The sequence below is a fragment of the Panthera uncia genome, chromosome A2 (assembly GCF_023721935.1).
Source record: "Panthera uncia isolate 11264 chromosome A2, Puncia_PCG_1.0, whole genome shotgun sequence".
In the NCBI taxonomy this organism is placed as follows: Eukaryota; Metazoa; Chordata; class Mammalia; order Carnivora; family Felidae; genus Panthera; species Panthera uncia.
Genome location: NC_064816.1, coordinates 92,514,968 through 92,535,549, shown reverse-complemented (window position 1 = coordinate 92,535,549; position 20,582 = coordinate 92,514,968). Strand labels below are relative to the sequence as shown.

The window sequence follows — 20,582 nt, the reverse complement described above, 5'->3', positions numbered from 1 at the left end:
TCCTCCCAGGTGAGAAAGAGGACCCCGCCCCCCTCCTTTGCCTCTAAGGAAAGGTTTTGTAAGTTTTATTTAAATTAGCTAACCATATAGGGAGGGGTTTACTCTTTAACTTAGGGTTTATCATTCACATTGGGCAGTTTTTCCATTGTTTTAGGGTTATGGAATTACCCACAGGAAGCAATTTTAAGAAAGTCCAGCCTGGGTAGCTTTTTATTGCTGGAGAGAGTGAGGCTTATGGTTTTCCATGAGTCTGATCTTGTGACTCTTTTTATGACCTGCTGCTGACTTTTAGGTTAAGGGTCAGTCTAGAATCAAAATGGCTATACTTTGGTCAACTTGTCTCCCTAGCCTCCCTTCCCTCCTGCCTCAAGATGACTAAGAAAAGCATCTCTTCCCAAATGATCACCTGCAAGAAGTTCTTATTCCTGTTTCCAGTCTATATTATCACCTCTGTGAACCTGGTCCAGGTGTAAGAATCAACATTCCTGATTTCCTTTACCAGTTGTGAAGCATGAAAAGAACTTACTGGCTCTAAGAACAGACAATCTGGGCTCTACTAGTTAGCAGCTATGTGACATTAGGCAAGTTATTTACCTCTGGGCTTTAATTATTTGGTATATAAAAGGGGTATTGTAAAGAATTCATGAGAGGGGCGCCTGGGTGGCTCAGTCGGTTAAGCGTCCGACTTCAGCTCAGGTCACGATCTCGCAGTCCGTGAGTTCGAGCCCCGTGTCGGGCTCTGGGCTGATGGCTCAGAGCCTGGAGCCTGCTTCCGATTCTGTGTCTCCCTCTCTCCCTGTCCCTCCCCCATTCATGCTCTGTCTCTCTCTGTCTCAAAAATAAATAAACGTTAAAAAAAAAAAAAAAGAATTCATGAGAAAATGTGTGTAAAGTGTTTACATGGCCTATAATAAGGGAGCAAGAAATCTTAGCTACTGCTATCATTTTAAAATAATTATAGTTATGACGAATGCAGGAAGGGAGAAGTACAGAGTGTTAGGTAAAGAAACTTAGGGGCGCCTGAGTGGCTCAGCTGGTTAAGCAACCAACTTCAGCTCAGGTCATGATCTCAGAGTTCGTGGGTTCGAGCCCTGTATGGAGCTCTGTGCTGACAGCTCAAAGCCTGAAGCCTGCTTTGGATTCTGTGTCTCTCAATCTTTATGCCCTCCCCTCCTCACGCTCTGTCTTTCTCTCTCTCTCTCTCTCTCTCTCAAAAATATATACACATGAAAAAAAAAAAAAAAGAAACAAAGAAAAGAAACCTAACCTCATGAGGAAACGCAAAAGAAAGAGCACCGTTTACATTATCATCCTAAAATCTAGACTGTGTGTCCTGCATACTCATGGAGAGGAGACACAGAGGGACTGGCAAAGAAACCAACCAAGGAACAAGATGGAGGAGAACTATACAACCAAGAGGAACAGTGGGCCTGCCTTACCCAGCTCATCAGCACAGAGAACAAATATTTTAAAATATTTCACATAAATAACAGAGCAATTACCACATGAAAGCTGGCCCAGGGAAATTCATTTAGAGAGCCACACTTTTACACAGAGGAACAAATTCAAGGGTACAGAGAAGGTGCTGTGTGTGTGTTCCTCCACTGTTGATTCAGACAAAAGAGGAGGAGAAAGTGTTGCTCCAATATTCAAGATTTTAAAAATCAAGGTTTGTCAGTTCAGTATACTGGGCACCTACAAAAGCACTGGCTGAATGCTCTATATGCTGCAGAGATGACTCTGATCGTTCTCATCTGTAGGGGCTGACAAATTGATGGGGAGGAGCAAAACAGAATCTGAGCTGGAAGGATGTTAGCTATTCTTATCACAGCGCACTAAGTTGAAACACCATTAATGGATATAAATAGCACATAAAGGCAAGCTGGAAATGCTATAAATGAGCCATAAAGGAAAGGAAAAGTTAGTTCAGCTCATAAAATTTAGAAAAACACACTGAACAATGAACTGAAGACCACAGTCTATTACCTAAGTCTTTAACTACCAGCTTTTATTCTATCATTTCATTGTTATTTATTTTTATTCTGTAGTTTGAATATTCTATTTCAGCCTCCCAAATCTCCTATATGATTTTCTTGCACATTTTGCTGAAGGATGACACTTCTTGGGTCATCCTCTCAAAATATCATGTTGTACATAGAGCTATCAGCTCAGAAAGTGTTTTAAAACTGTTTAAAAGTATTTCATATAAATAACAAAATGTAAGTATCTTTTAGAGAAACAAAAATATTGGAATGTAATCTAAATTAAATAATGACATATTTTTTTCCTTAAACATTACATATCAAAATATTAAAGTTTCTGAGATAACTTTATTCTGGTTTCATGTTAAGTCTGGATACATGACGTGCTGGTGTGTTATGATTTTCAGCTGCTAAAGTAATATAATAAATAATTTTATTCTAAGGTCTGTAGTTTTGATAAGCATGGATTTTGGCAACCTGACTTCTGCCCCTCTCAAACCTATAATACCTGCTCAAGAGAGAGCTGCCTCCAGAAGAAAATCTTGAATAGGAAGCCTATCTCAGTGATGAGACACATTCCTTAAAATTTCTCTACCTCTGCAAGAAATTGTCAGGTTGACAGAATTTTCTCTTTACTCAAGCAAGCATTCTGATTAGTTCTCTGCACTTATGAAAGGCTTCCTGGGCTTTTCTAACAGATTTAGGTACCACCTAGGGCTGGGAAACCCCATTAACACTTTTTTGTTTAATCTCTCCTAATTACCTGCCAAATAAATACTACTTGAAAAGGACATTTTGAATATGCCTTTAATGTTCTAAAATGTGCCTCCCAACTATTGAATAATTAGTTCCTTCATCTTCCCAGGCACCCAAAATTAATCAACCTTATTTACACAACTGTACTTCTGGCTTTGTAAGAAGAGACATTACCTTTGCGGGTTTATTATCTTCAAGCACCTCTATAGCATTTACTGGTTGGAGACCCCTTAGTGAGTGGTTCTCTTAAAGTTCTATTTTATGAATATGTACAAACTGAAGATAAAGACATCCCAGGAAGAGAAAGCGGTAGGCATAAAAATCTATGGGAGGGAATAATGGAAGCACCTAATCCCAGCCCTAAATGGGAAGATGTGAGTTAAAATAGCATACTAGGCATTGTTTACTAATTGCAATTCTAGTAAAAGATCTGGTGGTGGTGAAGGCTGAAATTACAATCGTCAGATTCTCTTCACTGAGTAAGGTTTTATTCAGGACTGTCTGCTTTATAGGGTTGACATACCAAAAGCCCGTTAGAACACAACTTTCCCCCCATTTCTTAAATCCACTATTAGAAAACAATGTCCACTATGTCAATCAGTAATCCTTCTATAAGAATTTGTTGTTACTGACTTCCGAATTTAGCACCAATAGCACATTTCTATCCATTTCTTACATAATGAGAATAGCAGAATGCAGTTTTTCATTTCCTTATGTCTGCTAAGAAGTGAAGATTTGCATCTGTTGTCTGCATTTAACTGAATGAAACATGATTTGCCCCCCTCCTCAATTTTGTTTTAGCCTTATATTTGATTTACTTCTACTAAATATATGTCTTTTAGAGTAAAAGTAGTTGATAACCTCTAGTTCTTTTTGAACTAGGTGAGGTTAAAAATATAAACTATCACTAAATGGGACTGATTGTATTATTTTCCCCATTTATCCCAACCCACTCCCCTTCCCTGTAAGAAGATTATGCATCCTCCTCTACTGCTCTGAACCTGTAGTGCCTTCCTGGGCACAAGTGTACCTCTCTCTCCAATAGTCAAGCCTGACTTGCCATGGCCAGTGACATATGTCACAGGAAGTCAGTGTGCCACAGCAGGGTGGAAGCCTTAAGGGTCATAACATGGACTGACTCCTGCTCTTTTCCCCATGGTCCAAATTGGTACTATTCTCTCAGCGTGAATCTCAGAATGACACATGAAACAGATCGAAGGTGATCAGGAGCCAATACACATCATGTAAACTTTTGTGGCTGAAAGCCACTGATGTGTTAGGGTGATTTGTTCCTTCAACACAACCAGGCAAAAGATGACTTCATTAAACTACATCTCTCAAGCAGTGTGTTCAGACACCAGAAACTACAGTGAGTCCAGAAAGCTGAGGAGGATGACAAGGATTTTGGAATATTTGTCAGTGGGAACCACATAAGGGAAATGAGCACACTGACCCTAAAGAAAGAACTGGTGGAGCATACAGAAAGGAAGGACAGTATAACTACCACCCAGACCTGAAAAGTGATCACAGGGAAGAATAGGAGAAAAAAGTACAGACTTACTCTTTTTACTTTTAAAGGCATAACTAAGACCAACAGATAAAATTACAGAGAAAAAGAAATTTTGATTTATCACAAGGAAGAGATTTCTACCAATTAAATCAGTCTAATAGTTGAATGAGTAGTCTTGCAAAATAAGACGTACAGTCACTCACTGTGAGACATGAAACAAAAGCTAGGTGACCACCACAAATTAGGGGCATTAAAGAAAGAAATCCTAGTTTTATAGGAATTTATACCAGATGACCTCTCAGAACCCTTCCAGTTCTGGTTCTATAAATTCTAGACAGGAACTCATAATGCTATGTTCAGTTAGCTCTCTTGGATAAAGAAGAAAGGCTAATTACCCTGGCAATAATCAGCCAAAAAACACTTTAGAATCTGGTCATTTTTTGGTGTGTCATAAAAATATACAAATTTTTCTTTTCCTCTCAATTCATTATTACTTTTCCACTATTTTTCCTAAAGGAAATGGGACTTCTAAGCAACATTTTGTCTACTTTGCCCTATTCATTAATGAAATTTAGAAATTATCTTCAAGAATACAGACCATTTTATCAGAGTCAAGAGTAATCAAACTAGGCAGCAGGATATTATCATCTCCATATAGAATACAGAGGTTTTTTTGTTGTTGTTGTTGTTGTTCTAGAACACCATTAAAATTCCTGACTGGTATAGATGACTTAATTAATTTGAGAAGACATCTCTATAACTTATATGTCAAATGTACAGACTTACTTGTGAGACATAAAGGTTAGGATGGCATATAAAATGTTGAAATGTTGAATGTTAAAAATTCCACATCATCTTCAAACCGAAGTATTTTAAATGACATTTCTTCACGTTATTTGCTTTCTACAAAATCATCAATAAAGGTCTTATCTGTAATAAGAATAACTCTTTCTATGGTGTGAACATTTAGCTCTTGTGTCTGAAAATGCCAGAGAATCACTCTTCACTCTGTCTGTCTGACAGGAAGATTGTGAAGATCAATGAACTAAGCACAACATAGTGTAAATGTGAAATGGGTACTATCATCATCCTACACACACCTCTAATTCACATAGAGAATTTTTCATTACATACCAAATAACTGGAATATTTTAGAAAAAGTAGAAGACACAAATACAAAGTAGTTAACTGAAAAAGAAAAACTGACATTAATATTAGTATTATACTATTTGAAACAATTATGATGAGAAAGCATTGACCTCTAACAGTCTTAAAACCTTCCTTGTGGTAAGCATTGAAGTGTACAATGAAAACCCCAATAAAAGTAACAAAAGTAGACTAATTTAACTAACAATGTTTTTTTTTAAAGGTGTAGCTACTTACCAACAAGTCTTATTACATTCAGTGTTGTATTTGTTAAGATGGGTGCATTCACTTTATTTAGACTGTAATCTGATTTCTTCCTGCTTTTTAAAGTTTCCCTAGAAACGCTTAATATGGAAAAACAAAACAGAGTTGCAATTAGGGTTGTCAACTAGTAAATCAGTAAGTTATTGAGATTAGGATCTATCCTCCATTCCTAATTAGTTATGAAAAATGTTACCATGTATCAGGTAGGGATATAAAGATTATCTCCTGTCCTTACAAAGTTTACAGTCTAGAGGAGAAGAGTAATTCATAAACAGAGAACTAAAGTACTATACTCTATTTCTTTGATTCAAAGACATTAATTAACCACTTTTAAAAAAGCTATGTTACTTTAAAAAATAGATGTTTCGGGGTGCCTGGGTGGCTTGGTTGGTTAAGCGTCCAACTTCAGCTCAGGTCATGATCTCACACTCCGTGAGTTCGAGCCCCGCGTCGGGCTCTGTGCTGACAGCTCGGAGCCTGGAGCCTGTTTCAGATTCTGTGTCTCCCTCTCTCTCTGCCCCTCCCCTGTTCATGCTCTGTCTCTCTCTGTCTCAAAAATAAATAAACGTTAAAAAAAAAATAGATGTTTCAGGGAAATTCTGTATCAAATGTACCAAACATCCTGATTTCAGACTTATAAATATGAAAACATAGAATCTAAACCTAATATCTAAAACATAAGGTATAATGACAGAGTCTGGGGTTAGGTATGACACTAGGTTCAAAGAAAAAGTAGAACTTATGTGATAAGTACAGAAAAAAAGGGGACACAGAGGTAAAAGAAGAGAGTGTGCTCAGAGAAGCATAAAGAGTTCGCAATGCCAGCATGGAGAATGCGTGGGCTGAGGGAAAAGTGGTAAGAAGAAAGGTAAAGGCCAGGTCACTGAAGGCAATCACATCTAAAGAGTATGAACCTTAACCTGAATACAAATCTTAAGCAGAAAAATGACATGATCAAATTTTTAGATTAAGAAAAAAAAAATCTACATTTGTATCCAAGAATGGATTAGGAGGGGGTAAAACTAGACACAGGTAGCCAAGGTAAGGGGGCTGATCCAATGATCTGGCACAGAGATGATTTTTGCATGAATTTCGATGATATCAGTGAAATACAAGACATTTTGATAAATTCTAGAGACACTTTGAGGTTGGAATTGGTAGTAATTGATTGAATGCAGGTTGTAGTTCACATTATTCATACTTCTTAGTGGTAAGTTAGGTGGGTAACTGCATAACCCTACAAAAAAATGCAAGTATATACACACATATACTGGCAGACACTATCTTACATGTTCATTTCAATTAGAGCTTTCCTTGTAGCCAAAATATACCCGAAATATCCAGTGAAGAAGTCCAACAACACAATTCTACTCGGTTCATAACAGATCATAGATGGGAGATATTTAAACATCATATATATGTGAAAAAAAATGGAAACAATTTTTGACATTAAAATATCCATTACCACACAAATAGATCATTTTTGAGGAGAGAAATTATATTGATTAGGGTTTCAAATTAAATAGGTACTAACTAGGTACTTTGGGGGTAAAAAGTAGGGCAGAATGTACTTAAATCTATCATTAAGAATAAAGTATATTTGCAGTCACTAAATGTCTGATGCTCAGTCATGAAATTAACTCACTCACATCTAAGAATCAGCCCATTTAAGTGGGAGAAGGTGACAAAAAATTCTTATGTAATTATCATAGTTTTTGAACAGGACAGTTTATCATAGAAACAAAACAATGAAGGAACCTTAACAGAAGGCCCAAATATATTTGTAAATGTAATTGACATCGGAAAAATGAGTGGAGACTCTCTGCATTTACTAGATTGAGGCAGAAACTCCACATACAGAACAAATGACTACTTTCCTCCTTGAGTTTTTTTTTTCCTTTTTTTTAATGTTTATTTTTGAGAGAGAGCGAGAGAGAGAGCGAGAGAGAGAGCACACGCGCGCGAGCGAGCATGAGCGGGGGAGGGGCAGAGAGAGAGGGAGACACAGAATCTGAAGCAGCACAGAGCCCAATGCGGGGCTCAAACTCACAAACCACGGCATCATGACCTGAGCCAAAGTCAGATGCTTAACCGACTGAGCTACCCAGGTGCCCTTCCTCCTTGAGGTTTTTTTAACTTATGTGAAGCAGGAACTGCCTCCAAAGACAGCTCTGATTTTATAAATCAAAAGTTTGTTTTTCTGCAAAAACCACTGCTCTCTAAATTAAGAGCCCTTTGATTATGCCCAATATAAAAAATAAAAACTATTTTTTTAACCTTGCAGGAATCATTTAAAAACATATCAACTTGTCACATGACATCATAACCTACAGAAATATTTAATTTTTGTTTTTTGTTTTTTTCTTAACCCTTAAAGGAAATACTGTATTTAAAAGCACAACATAGAAAAGCATACAATCTAAGAACAATTACCTTTTCACAGGTGCATCACCTGTCTGTTCATCCACATAATCTCGTTTTAGCTCCTCAGGAACATCACTGTCACTGTCATACTCCTGATAGGCACTTTTTTCTTGTTCATCAGATTCATACTGAAGAAAACACAGTATATTCAACAATGGGTATGAACAGCCAACCTTTCTTGGAATCTTTCAACACAACAAAAGTATCCAATTTTTAAGAAGTAGTTTATGGAAGAAAGTTCTTAGTAATTCATTTTTAATTTTGCCATCAAGAACCATAGTAATCATTTCCATTTTCTCCATCATCCACCTTAACCAGCTCAAAAGAAAAAAAGGAAAATAAGATACAAACATTATACCTACAAAAGTTTCTAAATGTCTCCTAAAAAATCAAATCTCCACATAAAGAAAACAAACAAACAAAAACAAGAATCCTGATAGCTCTCAGGAGAGGAAAAGAGTGTACATTTGACTAAAAACAAAAAATCTCATCTCTTCCTCCAAGTCATTTCATGATACTTCCATTTTGCTAATTCATTATAAAGAGGTTGAGTGTACAATTCTGGCACTCTGGAAGTGTTAATTCAGCGTAATAAACTCTTACAGCACACATGCTAATGTTCTAATTTATTATGAGGAGATTTAATTCCAAGGGTGGCTTAGAAAATTATGCTTAGTACCATGGGACTAATGAGAGCAAGGGCAAAAATGGTGGATTTCCTCTTGAGAGGAAGGGTGCCTATCTAACCTTTTCATCATCTTTATGGCACCATGGCCCAGTGCCAGCATGGGAGAGGACAGTGGAGTCCAGACTCAGGAAAGAAAGCAGTTGCAGCAATAGCATTATCGCTTAATATTTTAAGTTAGTATGATTAAATAATGGCTAACATTTCTTCAGTGTTAAGTGCTAAGTGTTTTCATGAATTTTCTCACTGAATCTTCAAAACAATTCTATGACAAAGTTTTATCCCCATATTCCAGTTGAGGAGACCAGTATAAAGACAACATGGAAAGAAATTGGTCCCCTAATTCAACACATTTTTTTGAAAGTCGAAAGCAGTGGGACAGGCCATAGTAAGATCTCGACCTTAACTCTCAAGAACTTATGTGGTACCTAGAAAGATTAGATCACATATTAATAACAGCAAACAAGAATTCTATAGGCATTCTTACCCACTTGTATACAATGTGATCGTGATAACATTCAGAAAGGTAATTCACACACACCAGGACATTCTGGTTAGAACAACAGAGCTTCATGATTCCACAGTACAAGAGATCCTCATTTTTAAGGATTCTGTGTTTGCAAACTTCCCTACTTGCTAAACTTTATTTGTAACCCCAACATTCACGACACCTTCACTGTCAACCATGGATATGCATAGAGTATGCAGAAACTTTTGAGTTACCCAAAATGCACATTCCTAGCTGAAGGCAAACAAAGTAATGCTCTACCTTTTTGCCTCATCTATCTTACTTTCTTTTTTTTAGAAATTGTATTTATTTTATTTTAAAATTTATTAAAAAAATTTTTAATGTTTATTTTTGAGACAGAGTGTGAGCAGGGGAGGGACAGAGAGAGAGGGAGACAGAATTCAAAGCAGGCTCCAGGCTCTGAGCTGTCAGCACAGAGCCAGACACAGGGCTCGAACTTATGAACCACGAGATCATGAGCTGAGCCGAAGTCAGACACTCAACCAATTGAACCATCTAGGCGTCCCTTTAAGTTTACTTGAGAGAGAGAGAGAGAGAGAGAACACGAGCAGGGGAGAGGGACCAGAGGGAGAGGGAGGGAGGGAGGGAGAGAGAGAGAGAGAGAGAGAGAGAGAGAGAGAGAGAGAATTCTAAGCAGGCTCCATGCTCAGCATGGCGCCCAATGCGGGGCTCAATCCCATGACTCTGGGATCATGGCTTGAGACGAAATCAGGAGTCAGATGATCAACCGACTGAGCCACCCAGGCATCCCTTCATCTCTCTTACTTAAACAATGTCCATTTCACTGTCTATTTAGTGCCACATTTAAAAAATATCTGTGCTTTTTGCTGGTGATTTCACTGTTTAGAATGGCTCCTAAGTGTAGGACTAAAGTTTTGTCTAGTGCTCCTGAGCACAAGACTGTAGTATATCCCATAGTAAAAATACATGTGTTAGATAAGCTTCGTTCAGGCAGGAATTATAGTGCTGCTGGCTGTGAGTTCAACGTTAATAGACCAACACTTTATATTAACTTAGATGTCTTTAAGCAAAAACATACATAAAACAAGGTTATACATTGATCGGTTGATGAAAATGTGACCAAAGGATCACAGGAACTGAATCCCGTATTTCACCTAGGAACAATGGTTCTGTATTTACTAATTCAGCGTTCAGAGGGACTTTATAGACCACAATTGACACGAATAATGAGAATCAAATGCTATGTGAGATTCAATTAACAAATCATCAGTACAGGTGGATATATTATTTCAAAATGTTGAAAAGACTTTTAATTCCTCTCAGTTTAGCCTGCTTTATAGAGGCAAAGTGTCACCCAGAATTACTAAATTACAAATGTAAGTACGGCTTCCTATGAAATAATTTCTACTTTATGATAAAACATAACAAATGGTATACTTTCATGGCAATGTTTTTTTAAATTATATCTTCACTAAACAAAAAATAAAAATGCCAAAACTAAAATACACACACAATTTCAACAGATTTTTGTCAAATCTGAACAGTTTCACTTCGGCTTCATTAAATCTAAAATAAAAATCATACAGGGTCCGTCTGGAAGCGACGAAGATGAGAAGAACCCATCCAAATTAAAAACTGTATAAACACAGGTAACTGTGAAGTAAGCATTCCCTCACTGTAAATATAGGGAAACGGAGGATCACAAAGTTAAAATAAGTTGCCAAGGAACACACATCTAATAAATAATAAAGGTGATATTCATTCCAACTGCCTTCAAATCCTTTCCATTAACTCACACAAACTCTGGTTTATATTATGTTTTTTGAGCTGTTCAAAGTGTTAAAACATTGTACTTCTAAACATCCCGGCCAGGTAACCAAGCAAGACATTACTCTCTCAAATAAAGGAACATGGACAAAATGATTCAGGTGCCCAAGAGAGAGGATGAGAAGTAAGTGCAGATGATCTATTCCCTCATCCATCTATCCAACAAATCACATAAATATGCAGTGAAGAAACTACCCCTACCTGATTCAGTAATCTAGTAAGAACATACAGAAATCTAATAAGAGCACAAAATAAACATAAAGGCAAAATGTATTCTTCAAAAGGACATTTTCAACAGAGCATACTATAAAGCCATTACTGTACAAGTGTTATCGCAGGTATATAAGCATATAGGTAGGAAGATGGGTGGTGAATGGATAAATGGGTCTAGCCAATCACCTTGCTCCTTGGGTAGAGAACACTTTTCAATAAGAAAATCTCACTTACATTCCACAATAGGTTTTAAAAACACTACATACCCCATTAGAAGCCAGGACATCTTCTGTTTCTTCATCTTTATGGTTGGCCTGAATTTCAAATGGATTCCCATCACTACAGTACTGCTCAAACAAGGTCACTGTTTTTGAAGAAGTTGAGGCTGGCTGCTTACTAGGTGAAACTGATGGGGAACGAGACTGTTCCATGAATTTAAATTCCTAGACATTAAAAAAAATGAGTCAGATATCTTTTAGCAACAACAATAAAATTCAAGTACATAATATATTCCATCAATGTACATGCAGAGTTAGAGAAAAAAAAATTAAACCTGATTCTTCAGGTTATTCACTTTTAAATCTTCAAAGTTGTCTGAAAACACAAACTTGAAAATATATGCTCAAAGTTTTCCCTAAAGACAACTCAGGTGCTGATATCACTTTAAGAAGCATTACCTAAATCAAGCTACTTTTGGCTTACTTTATGGAACTGCACAGAAAGTTTTTGAAAACAACTTGAATTTGAATAATTCTAAAAAATTTCACATAGCACCAAAGACCTAGCAGAATATGGTTTTAATCAATAAAAAGGCCACAATAAAAATTGTTAGGTCAGACACCTTGTATACTTATATGTTTACACCATTTGAGATATTCTACAAAAATACATCAAAATCTTTCTTTGTTATATTGCACTGAAGAACTTAAAAACTTTCATTCTATAAACTTGCATTTATTTTTCTTCGTATATCTAGAAGCAGATAACACAAACACACATACTGAGGTCAAATGATAACATCTTTTAGACCTAAAGCTTGCCATTAATCAATTATATTCCATTAACTTCTTACATATGTTGGGAATGTCACCTGGCTTCTCTGTGCCTCAATTTCCTCACCTATAAAATGAGAGAGTCAATCTACAGTAAGAGAACCACAATGCTAATGCTAAAGAGTTGTAGCACCCAGCACAAATCATGCATTTCCCATAAGAGGAAACTGAGATAGTCCAGAGGGATTCAGTGCTGAGTTCAAGATCACATTGCTTATTAGTGGAAAAGATGGAATAATCTTCAAAGTTTATTTGAATTCCAAATCTCTTGATTTGATGATTTTTCACAAAAATTTGGTAATTTTGCAATTTGGTAATGTTTTTAATATTTTTAATATTAATACTAAATTTCACATTTTTCATATTCAAAGATAATATTCTTAAAAATTACATAGGCTTGTTAAATTTCAAATGATGTGTTTATTTTCTTTTTAAATTGCAACTACACATTAAATCAAATTCATAATAATGCTTAAAAACAATGCCATTATTTTTATCATTCTAAACAAGGGAAGACGCTAAATTAATGAGATGATTTTTTAAACCAAATCTATAGTACATGTGTCAAGTGAACACGATCTCATTTGTGAATAGTTTTTAAAGTAACTACTTTTTAAAATAGTTGTTAGAACCCTTAACATGAGCTCTACTCTCTCTTTTTTTAAAGATTTTAAGTATTAATCTCCACACCCAACATGGGATTTGAACCCACAACCCTGAAATCAAGAGTTGCATACTTCACCAACTGAGCCAGCCAGACACCCCTAGAACTACTGTCTTAAGAAAACTTTAAGTGCATAATAACAGTACTTTTAACTATAGGCAAAATCTTGTACAGTAGATCTGTATCCACCTTGCAAAACTGAAAATTCAAGGTAACTACTTTAAAGGAGATAATGTTCAATTGGATAGAAATATTTCAAATGTATCTTGTAAAAAAATTGTTTTATATTTACACCAAGTACATGTGCTCATATACACAAACATAATTTGATAGTTAAACACAAATTCAAACAAAATTATTTAAATAGGGATTCTAAAATCAATGCTAGAATTCTAAATAATGTTAAGGAATCATATTAAGATTTCTAAAATAATGTTAAAATCAATGTTAATTTTGCTGTCTTTCAAGCATTTATTAATCAACACATTTCACTGTATTTAATATTTCCACACTAGGAAGGCAATATGATAGAACTGAATAAGAAGTTAGCTCTTAAAAAACCATAAAGACTATCCTTACATAAAACTTCTAATCATGTATTCTTTACATTTATCCAGAATACAAAAGTTGCTTCTAGAATGCCATTCCTTCCAAGGGCAAAAGCTAAACATACTGGATCTTTAATGCAGGGATCTAAGTTTATATATTGTGTTTTGACATTTGGTATTTGTAGATCATCATCTATCACACAAGGAGTATTTATCTACAAGTGTGTTTCAACCAAGGCTTAGAAAACAACTCAATTAATATTTTCATAGATCATATATTCTATAAAGATGCAAGGAATAAATTAACTAATAAAAATTAATTAAGAGTATTTTTTATAAGTACCTCTTTTATTTCTGAGGAATTGTCTCACTACAAGGCACATTTACGAGTTGCAACATAAATTAGGAATCTATTAGTCCCTTTAAGAAACGACAAACAAGGATGCTTGGGTGGGTCAGTAGGTTGAGCATCCAACTCTTGATTTTGGCTCAGGTCATGATCCCAGCATCATGAGATCGAGCCCCATGTCAGTCTCTGCACTGGTGGAGCCTGTTTGGGATTCTCTCTCCCTCCCTCTTTCTCTCTTTCTCTTTAATCCTCTCCCCCACCTGCATACTCTCTGAGCTCTCTGTCTAAAATAAAATTTTAAAATTAAAAAAAAAAAAGAAATTACAAATATTCTGTAAATATAAGCTTTTTCAATAAAGACCATCAAAATACAGCTGATTAATTTTCTGCAAAATTTAAATAAATCATTATTAGATCTTCTTCTGAAATCAAAAGAAAAAGATTAGGCAAAAGAGCTTTCCTGAAGTGCATAAACAAAATTTGTAAAAAGAGACAGATTTTGACATCTATAAAAGGATCACTCTTACAAAAGAGGTTTGCTATTAATCACTATTAAGGAAGGAAGGAAGACACTATTCTTTAATGATTTTATGAATGATTTTTTAATATCTGGGTTTTTTTAAAAAGATGACTAAATAAAAGACAGATTTATTTGTTCCCAAGAAACACTTACGTGAAGTTGCAAAATGCTGAAATTTGACTTAACGGGACAAAGCTCCCAGGTCTCATTCTCTAGAAACATCCTCAATTCATCAAGCCGTGTCCTTAAAAAAAGAAAACACTCCAAAAAGTTAGGAGAAAAGTAAACTGCACACAAGATTTAAGAAAATAAAATTTGATTATAGAATTATCATCATAATCACAATCAACTTTGAGAATCCATTCAAATCAACACAGCAAACACAAACATTTACTTTTACTTGTTACTATCTTATCGTTAAGAGAAAAAATTCTCAAATATTTACTAAACTCACAATATCTTTATTACAAAAATAATGTACAGGAAATGATATTTTAATTAAGGGATTAAACTAAAAGCTACTCACCAATTCACATGCTTAAACTATCCCTAGCTAATTATATATCAATGCCAAAAAAGAGAAATAATTTACAAAGTTTATGAGATCATTAACACTAATAAATGCTTTATGCTAAACAGCAAAGATCTTAATCATACTTACTAAGCCACAAGATCAAGATGATTATCAGTCTCCAAATATATTTAGCTCAGTCCCTATCTCTACACAGCATTTACAAATTAAATTAGCAAATATGGTACTTATATGGCCAGCACTGCACTAATCATTTACATCATATTGATCTCTTCTTACTTTTTTAATGCTATTGCAGTTTACTATCGTGGATCATATATATATATATCTCATACATTATATAGGCAGTTCCAGAAGAATAACTACTTCTTTCCAGTTGACCCAGGAAACAAAAGGGCCAGTGCCCACCCCTACTTTTCCCTTCTTGTAACAGCTTCATTGTTATTACTAAACTGCCAAAACCAAAATCTAGATTTTTAAAAAAAATCCACAGGTTCTAAAGTAAAGAGACAATAAATAGGTAAATCTATAAACAGCAAAAACTGCTCCAAATATTAGAATTAACAGAGGGGGACTTTAAGATAACTATTATAATTAAGTTAAATAAAATAGAGAAAAAGAAGTACAAAATGGGTAGAAAAGAGAATTTCAAAGAATTGCAGTAATAAAAACAAAAAGAGAATCAGACATTCTGTAACTGAAAAATATAATCACCTTGAGTTAAAAATTGGTTAAGTAAACAGAAGACAGACAGATTGACAGAAACTATCCAAACTGAAGCATGAATTGAAAACATAGAAGAAGCAACAGAAAAGATCATAAAAGATAGATGAGTTACAGTCAAAACATCTAATATGCATGCAACTGAATTGAGAGGACAGAGAAATGAACAGAAGCAGTATTTAAGGAGGTAATGGCTGAGAATATTCCAAAAGTGATTGTGCCCGAACCACACACCATATACAAAAATGAACTAAAATGGACCATAGACCTAATGTAAGAACTCAGAACTATAAAAGTTTACAACTCTTACAATTCAACAATAAAAAGACAAATAACCCAACTGATAAATGGGCAAAGGTTTTGATCAGACATTTCTGCAAAGATTTACAAATGACCAATAAGCATATAAAAAAATGTTGAATATCATCAGTCATTAGGGAAATGGAATCAAAAGCATGAGACACCACACCACTGAGACAGCTATACTCAGAGATCGACAATAACAGGTATTGATAAGGATCTGTAGAAATGAGAGCTCTTATACAGTGCTGATGGGAATTTAAAATGGGGCAGCCACTTTGGGAAACAGTTTGGGGGTTCTTCAAAACATTAAGCGTGGAGTTACCACTTAACCTGGGAATTCCACTCTGTATTGGTTTCCGGTGCTGCTGTAACAAACCACCAGAACCTGAGTGGCTTAAAGCAACAGAAATTTATTCTCTAACAGCTCTGGAGGCCAGAGTCTGAAACAGTATTCACCAGGTTGCAATCAAGGTGTCAGCAGGGCTATATACTCTCTGCAGAAGCTCCAAACATCATCTACAAATGTGTTCCTTGCTTCTTTCAGCTTATGGTGGTTATCACCATTCTATGGTTTGTAGCCTCAGCGTTCCAATCTCTGCCAATCTTCATATTACTTTCTCTGTGTGTGTCTTTTCCTCTGTGTTTGTGTCAAAGCATGAAAAAACTCAACGTGCCAATACTGGCTTTTAAGATGGAAATGGTCATGTGCAAGGATGGGTGAGCAACTTCTAAAAGCTGAGGATGTTCCCTTGCTGACAGCCACCAAGAAAATACGGATCTCAATCCTAAAACCATAAGAAACTGAATTCTGCCAACATCCTGAATGTGCTCAGATGTGTATTCTTCCTCAAAGCCTTTTGATTAGAGCCCGGCCCTGCTTACACCTTGATTTTGGCTCTGTGAGACCTTAAAGTTGAGCACCAAGCTGATCCAGACGTCAAACCTCAGAACTGTGGCGCAATAAATGGATGTTGTTTTAAGCTGTTAAGCTCACAGCAATTTATTACCTAATAATATAAAACTATTACAGTGATAAAAGGTACCAACTCAGACAAAAGCAGCTTTAGTAAACCCCTCCTGCATAAGGAGTATACAAAAAATAAGACAGGAAGTAAAAGTATACAATAAAAACATAGAAAGACACTAGAAGGGTAAGACAAAGTAAATGCAGTTAGAAAGTTGGTTCTTACATTACTCTGGAAGTATACTAACCTAAGATCAACTATAACAGAACAGGAGTGCACAGTGAAATGACAGTGACCACTATAAGAATCCATTTTTAAGAAGCTAACTGAAGGAAAAAAAAACAGTATAAAAGTAAAAAATATGCATGATCAATCCAAAAGAAAGGAGGACAATTAATAAATGAAAAAAGAATAACACTTTTAGAAATAAAACAATATGATGGATTTAAACTCAACTATGCCAATGAATACATTAAATGGAAATAGGAAAAACAGTTCAAACAAAATACAAAACTCATGAGACTGTATTTAAAAACAACAGCAACATTGGGGGTGCCTGGGTGGCTCAGTCAATTAAGCGTCTGACTTCAGCTCAGGTCATGATCTCAAGATTCATGAGTTCAAGCCCCATGTCGGGCTCCGTGTTGACAGCTCAGAGCTTGGAGCCTGCTTCAGAATCTGTGTCTCCCGCTCTCTCTCTGCCCCTCCCCTGCTTGCTCTCTCTCTCTCTCTCTCTCTAAAATAAATAAACATTAAAAAAATAATAAAACAACAACACAACAAAACAAACTACATGCTATTTACATGAGATACACTTTAAATATAAGGCCATAATTAGACTGAAAGTAAAAATTACACAGAAACATGATTTCTTAAAATTATGAAATAAGGTGGAATTTTTTTATCAAAATTTTTTCTTCACCTACTGTGATGATCTTTATGGTATTTTTCCTATATCCTGTTAGTTAGTAAATTAAATTAATTTTAAATATTTAGTCAACCTTATTCTCCCTCTTAAACATTATCTGTTTGTGATGTTATTATCCTTTTTAGGTATCACTGAATGCAATTTGCTAATATTTGTTTAGAAGTTTTACATCTATATTTTTAGGAGATACTAGCCTATAATTTTTCTTTTTGTAATGTCCTTGTTACGTTTTGGTACCAGTGCTATGATGACCTCATCTCTGAAGGAGTGGTGTTGATTTTTCCTCCTTAAGTTGGGTAGAATTTACCAGGAAAGGCAGCAGGCCTAGAGATGGAAATGTTTTATTTTTTTTTTTAATTTTTTTTTTTTAACGTTTATTTATTTTTGAGACAGAGAGAGACAGAGTGTGAACAGGGGAGGGGCAGAGAGAGAGGGAGACACAGAATCTGAAACAGGCTCCAGGCTCTGAGCTGTCAGCACAGAGCCTGACGCGGGGCTCGAGCTCACAGACCGTGAGATCATGACCTGAGCCGAAGTCTGACGCTTAACCGACTGAGCCACCCAGGCGCCCCGAGATGGAAATGTTTTAAAGTGCATATTCAACTTCTTTAAAATGCATATGTCTATTCAGATTTTCTGTATTTCATTTTGTTACCTTATTAAATTTCGTTTTATAAGAAACTTGCTCTTTTCATCTACATGGTCAATTTCATTAGCAGAAGGCTGTTCCTATCATTTTATTACATATCTATATTACTAAACATTTACTGTATTCTTTTTTTAATTGAAGTATAGTTGACACCCTATTATATTTTTAATGTCTAGGATCTATAAATACCCTCTTTTTAAATGCTGATATTGAAAATTTGTTTTCTTTTTTTTTTGGCTCAATCTTGCTAGTAGTTTTATAGAATTTTACTATACATTTGCTTTCTATTTCAGTGATTTCTGCTCTTATCATTTCTCTCCCTCTGTTTCTTCTTGTTTAATTTGCTGTCATCTTTGTAAGTTTTTGAAAGTGAAGTTAAGTGTACTGATTTTCAAACTTTCTCCTTTTCCAAAAACATGAACTTAAAGCTAGAAACTCTCCACCCTCTGCTTTAGGTGAATCCCACAATTTTGATGTCATGGTTTCATTATTATTCATTTAAAAAGATTTTCTAACTTCCAATATGATTCTTCTTTGACCACTAAAAATAGGTTGTTTAATTTCCAAAAACTGGTAGGTTTTTCTTGTTACCTCTCTGTTACTTATTTCTAGTTTAATTTCACTGTGGTCAGAGAATATAATCTCTATAATTTCAATCCTTTGACATTTTTTAAGTACTTGCTTTATGGCACAACAGATGATCAATTTTGATAAACTTCCTGTGTGCTCTTGAAAAAAATACATATTCTGTAATTGTGTGTGTCTCTCTCTCACACACAAACACAAATGAGGCGAATGTTGGTCAAACACATATCCTTAGTGATTTCTTGTCTGCTTTCATTATCAATCATGAAAAGTGGTATATAAAAAAATTCTATCATTATAGAATTGTCTATTTCTCCTTTTAGTCTGAATATTTTGCTTTATATGTTTAAGAGTTATGTCAGTAGGGGCATACAAATTTAGAATTATTGTTCTTCCTAATGAGTAACCCCTTATTATTATGAAGTATTCTCTTTATTTTTAGCAATACTTCTTGACTTAAAGTCTACTTTGTCTCTTAGGAATTTCTTTAATCTAATACAAAGTATCTACAACCGACTACCACAAATATCATACTTAACAACAAAGCACTGCACAATTAAGACACCCCCCCACACACACTTGTCATGACTTGTATTCAAAACTGTGCCAGAGGTCTTAACCAGTACAAAGATCAGAAAGGAATACATAAAACCATCATTATTCACAAATGACATAACTGTATACACAGAAAATTCAAAAGAATCTCCAACTATTAGATTTAATAAAATGCTAATTTAACCACCAGATCACAGGAATTTCAGGTCAACATACTAAGTCAATTTATATATGTATATATGTGTGTGTGTGTGTGTGTGTGTGTGTGTGTGTGTATATATATATATATATATGCATATGTGCAAGAAACAACTGGAAACTTTAAATACAAATCAAAACTCAAAACAGCATAAAAAAGACTTTAGAGAATGTTCAAAAACAGGCATGACTAATCAACAGTGATAGAAGTCAGAACAGTGGTTACCTCTAAGGATGGTTTTGACTGGAAAATTGTGTATCTTAATCTGGGTAGTTTATGTGGTATACACATATGTAAAAATTTATGGATTTGTCCATTAAGATGTATGTACACTTTAATATTACACTTTAATATTTTTTTTCAAAAGATAAAACCTTAATAATCCTCTCACTCCACTCCCTAAATTGTCTGCAATAAAGGCAGGCTTATTTTAAAAATATGGCCACCAAGGGCCTTAGGAAATGTCAATCCAATTGTGAAGGGTCGCAAGGTCATGACTAGGAGACAGCAGAGAGAGGGTCCTTTATTTCCAAATCTTATTCTTTTCATTGCACTATAGTTGAAAAATCTACTAATTTTGTGACTATAAATGATAAATTGGTTAATATTGTCCAAATTGATTCATTAGAGCCACAGAAAACTTCCTTTACACCTTTTTGCCCAAGAACATTTTACACAAATTGGAAGATTTGCATTTTACTTCTTTCTTCTAT

At 35.1% G+C, this 20,582-nt stretch overlaps 1 protein-coding gene across 1 annotated transcript in view; it reads right to left on the bottom strand.

Annotated features, from left to right (window-relative positions):
- VPS50 (VPS50 subunit of EARP/GARPII complex) overlaps positions 1-20,582 on the bottom strand; it is a 143,063-nt gene that overhangs the window by 32,215 nt on the left and 90,266 nt on the right. Inside the window, exons 18-21 of the mRNA XM_049642870.1 lie at positions 14,584-14,674; positions 11,564-11,740; positions 8,092-8,210; positions 5,632-5,738 (exon numbers count right to left, since the gene is read on the bottom strand). Coding sequence (XP_049498827.1) covers positions 5,632-5,738; positions 8,092-8,210; positions 11,564-11,740; positions 14,584-14,674 — 494 coding nt within the window. The remainder of the gene's footprint in view (positions 1-5,631; positions 5,739-8,091; positions 8,211-11,563; positions 11,741-14,583; positions 14,675-20,582) is intronic.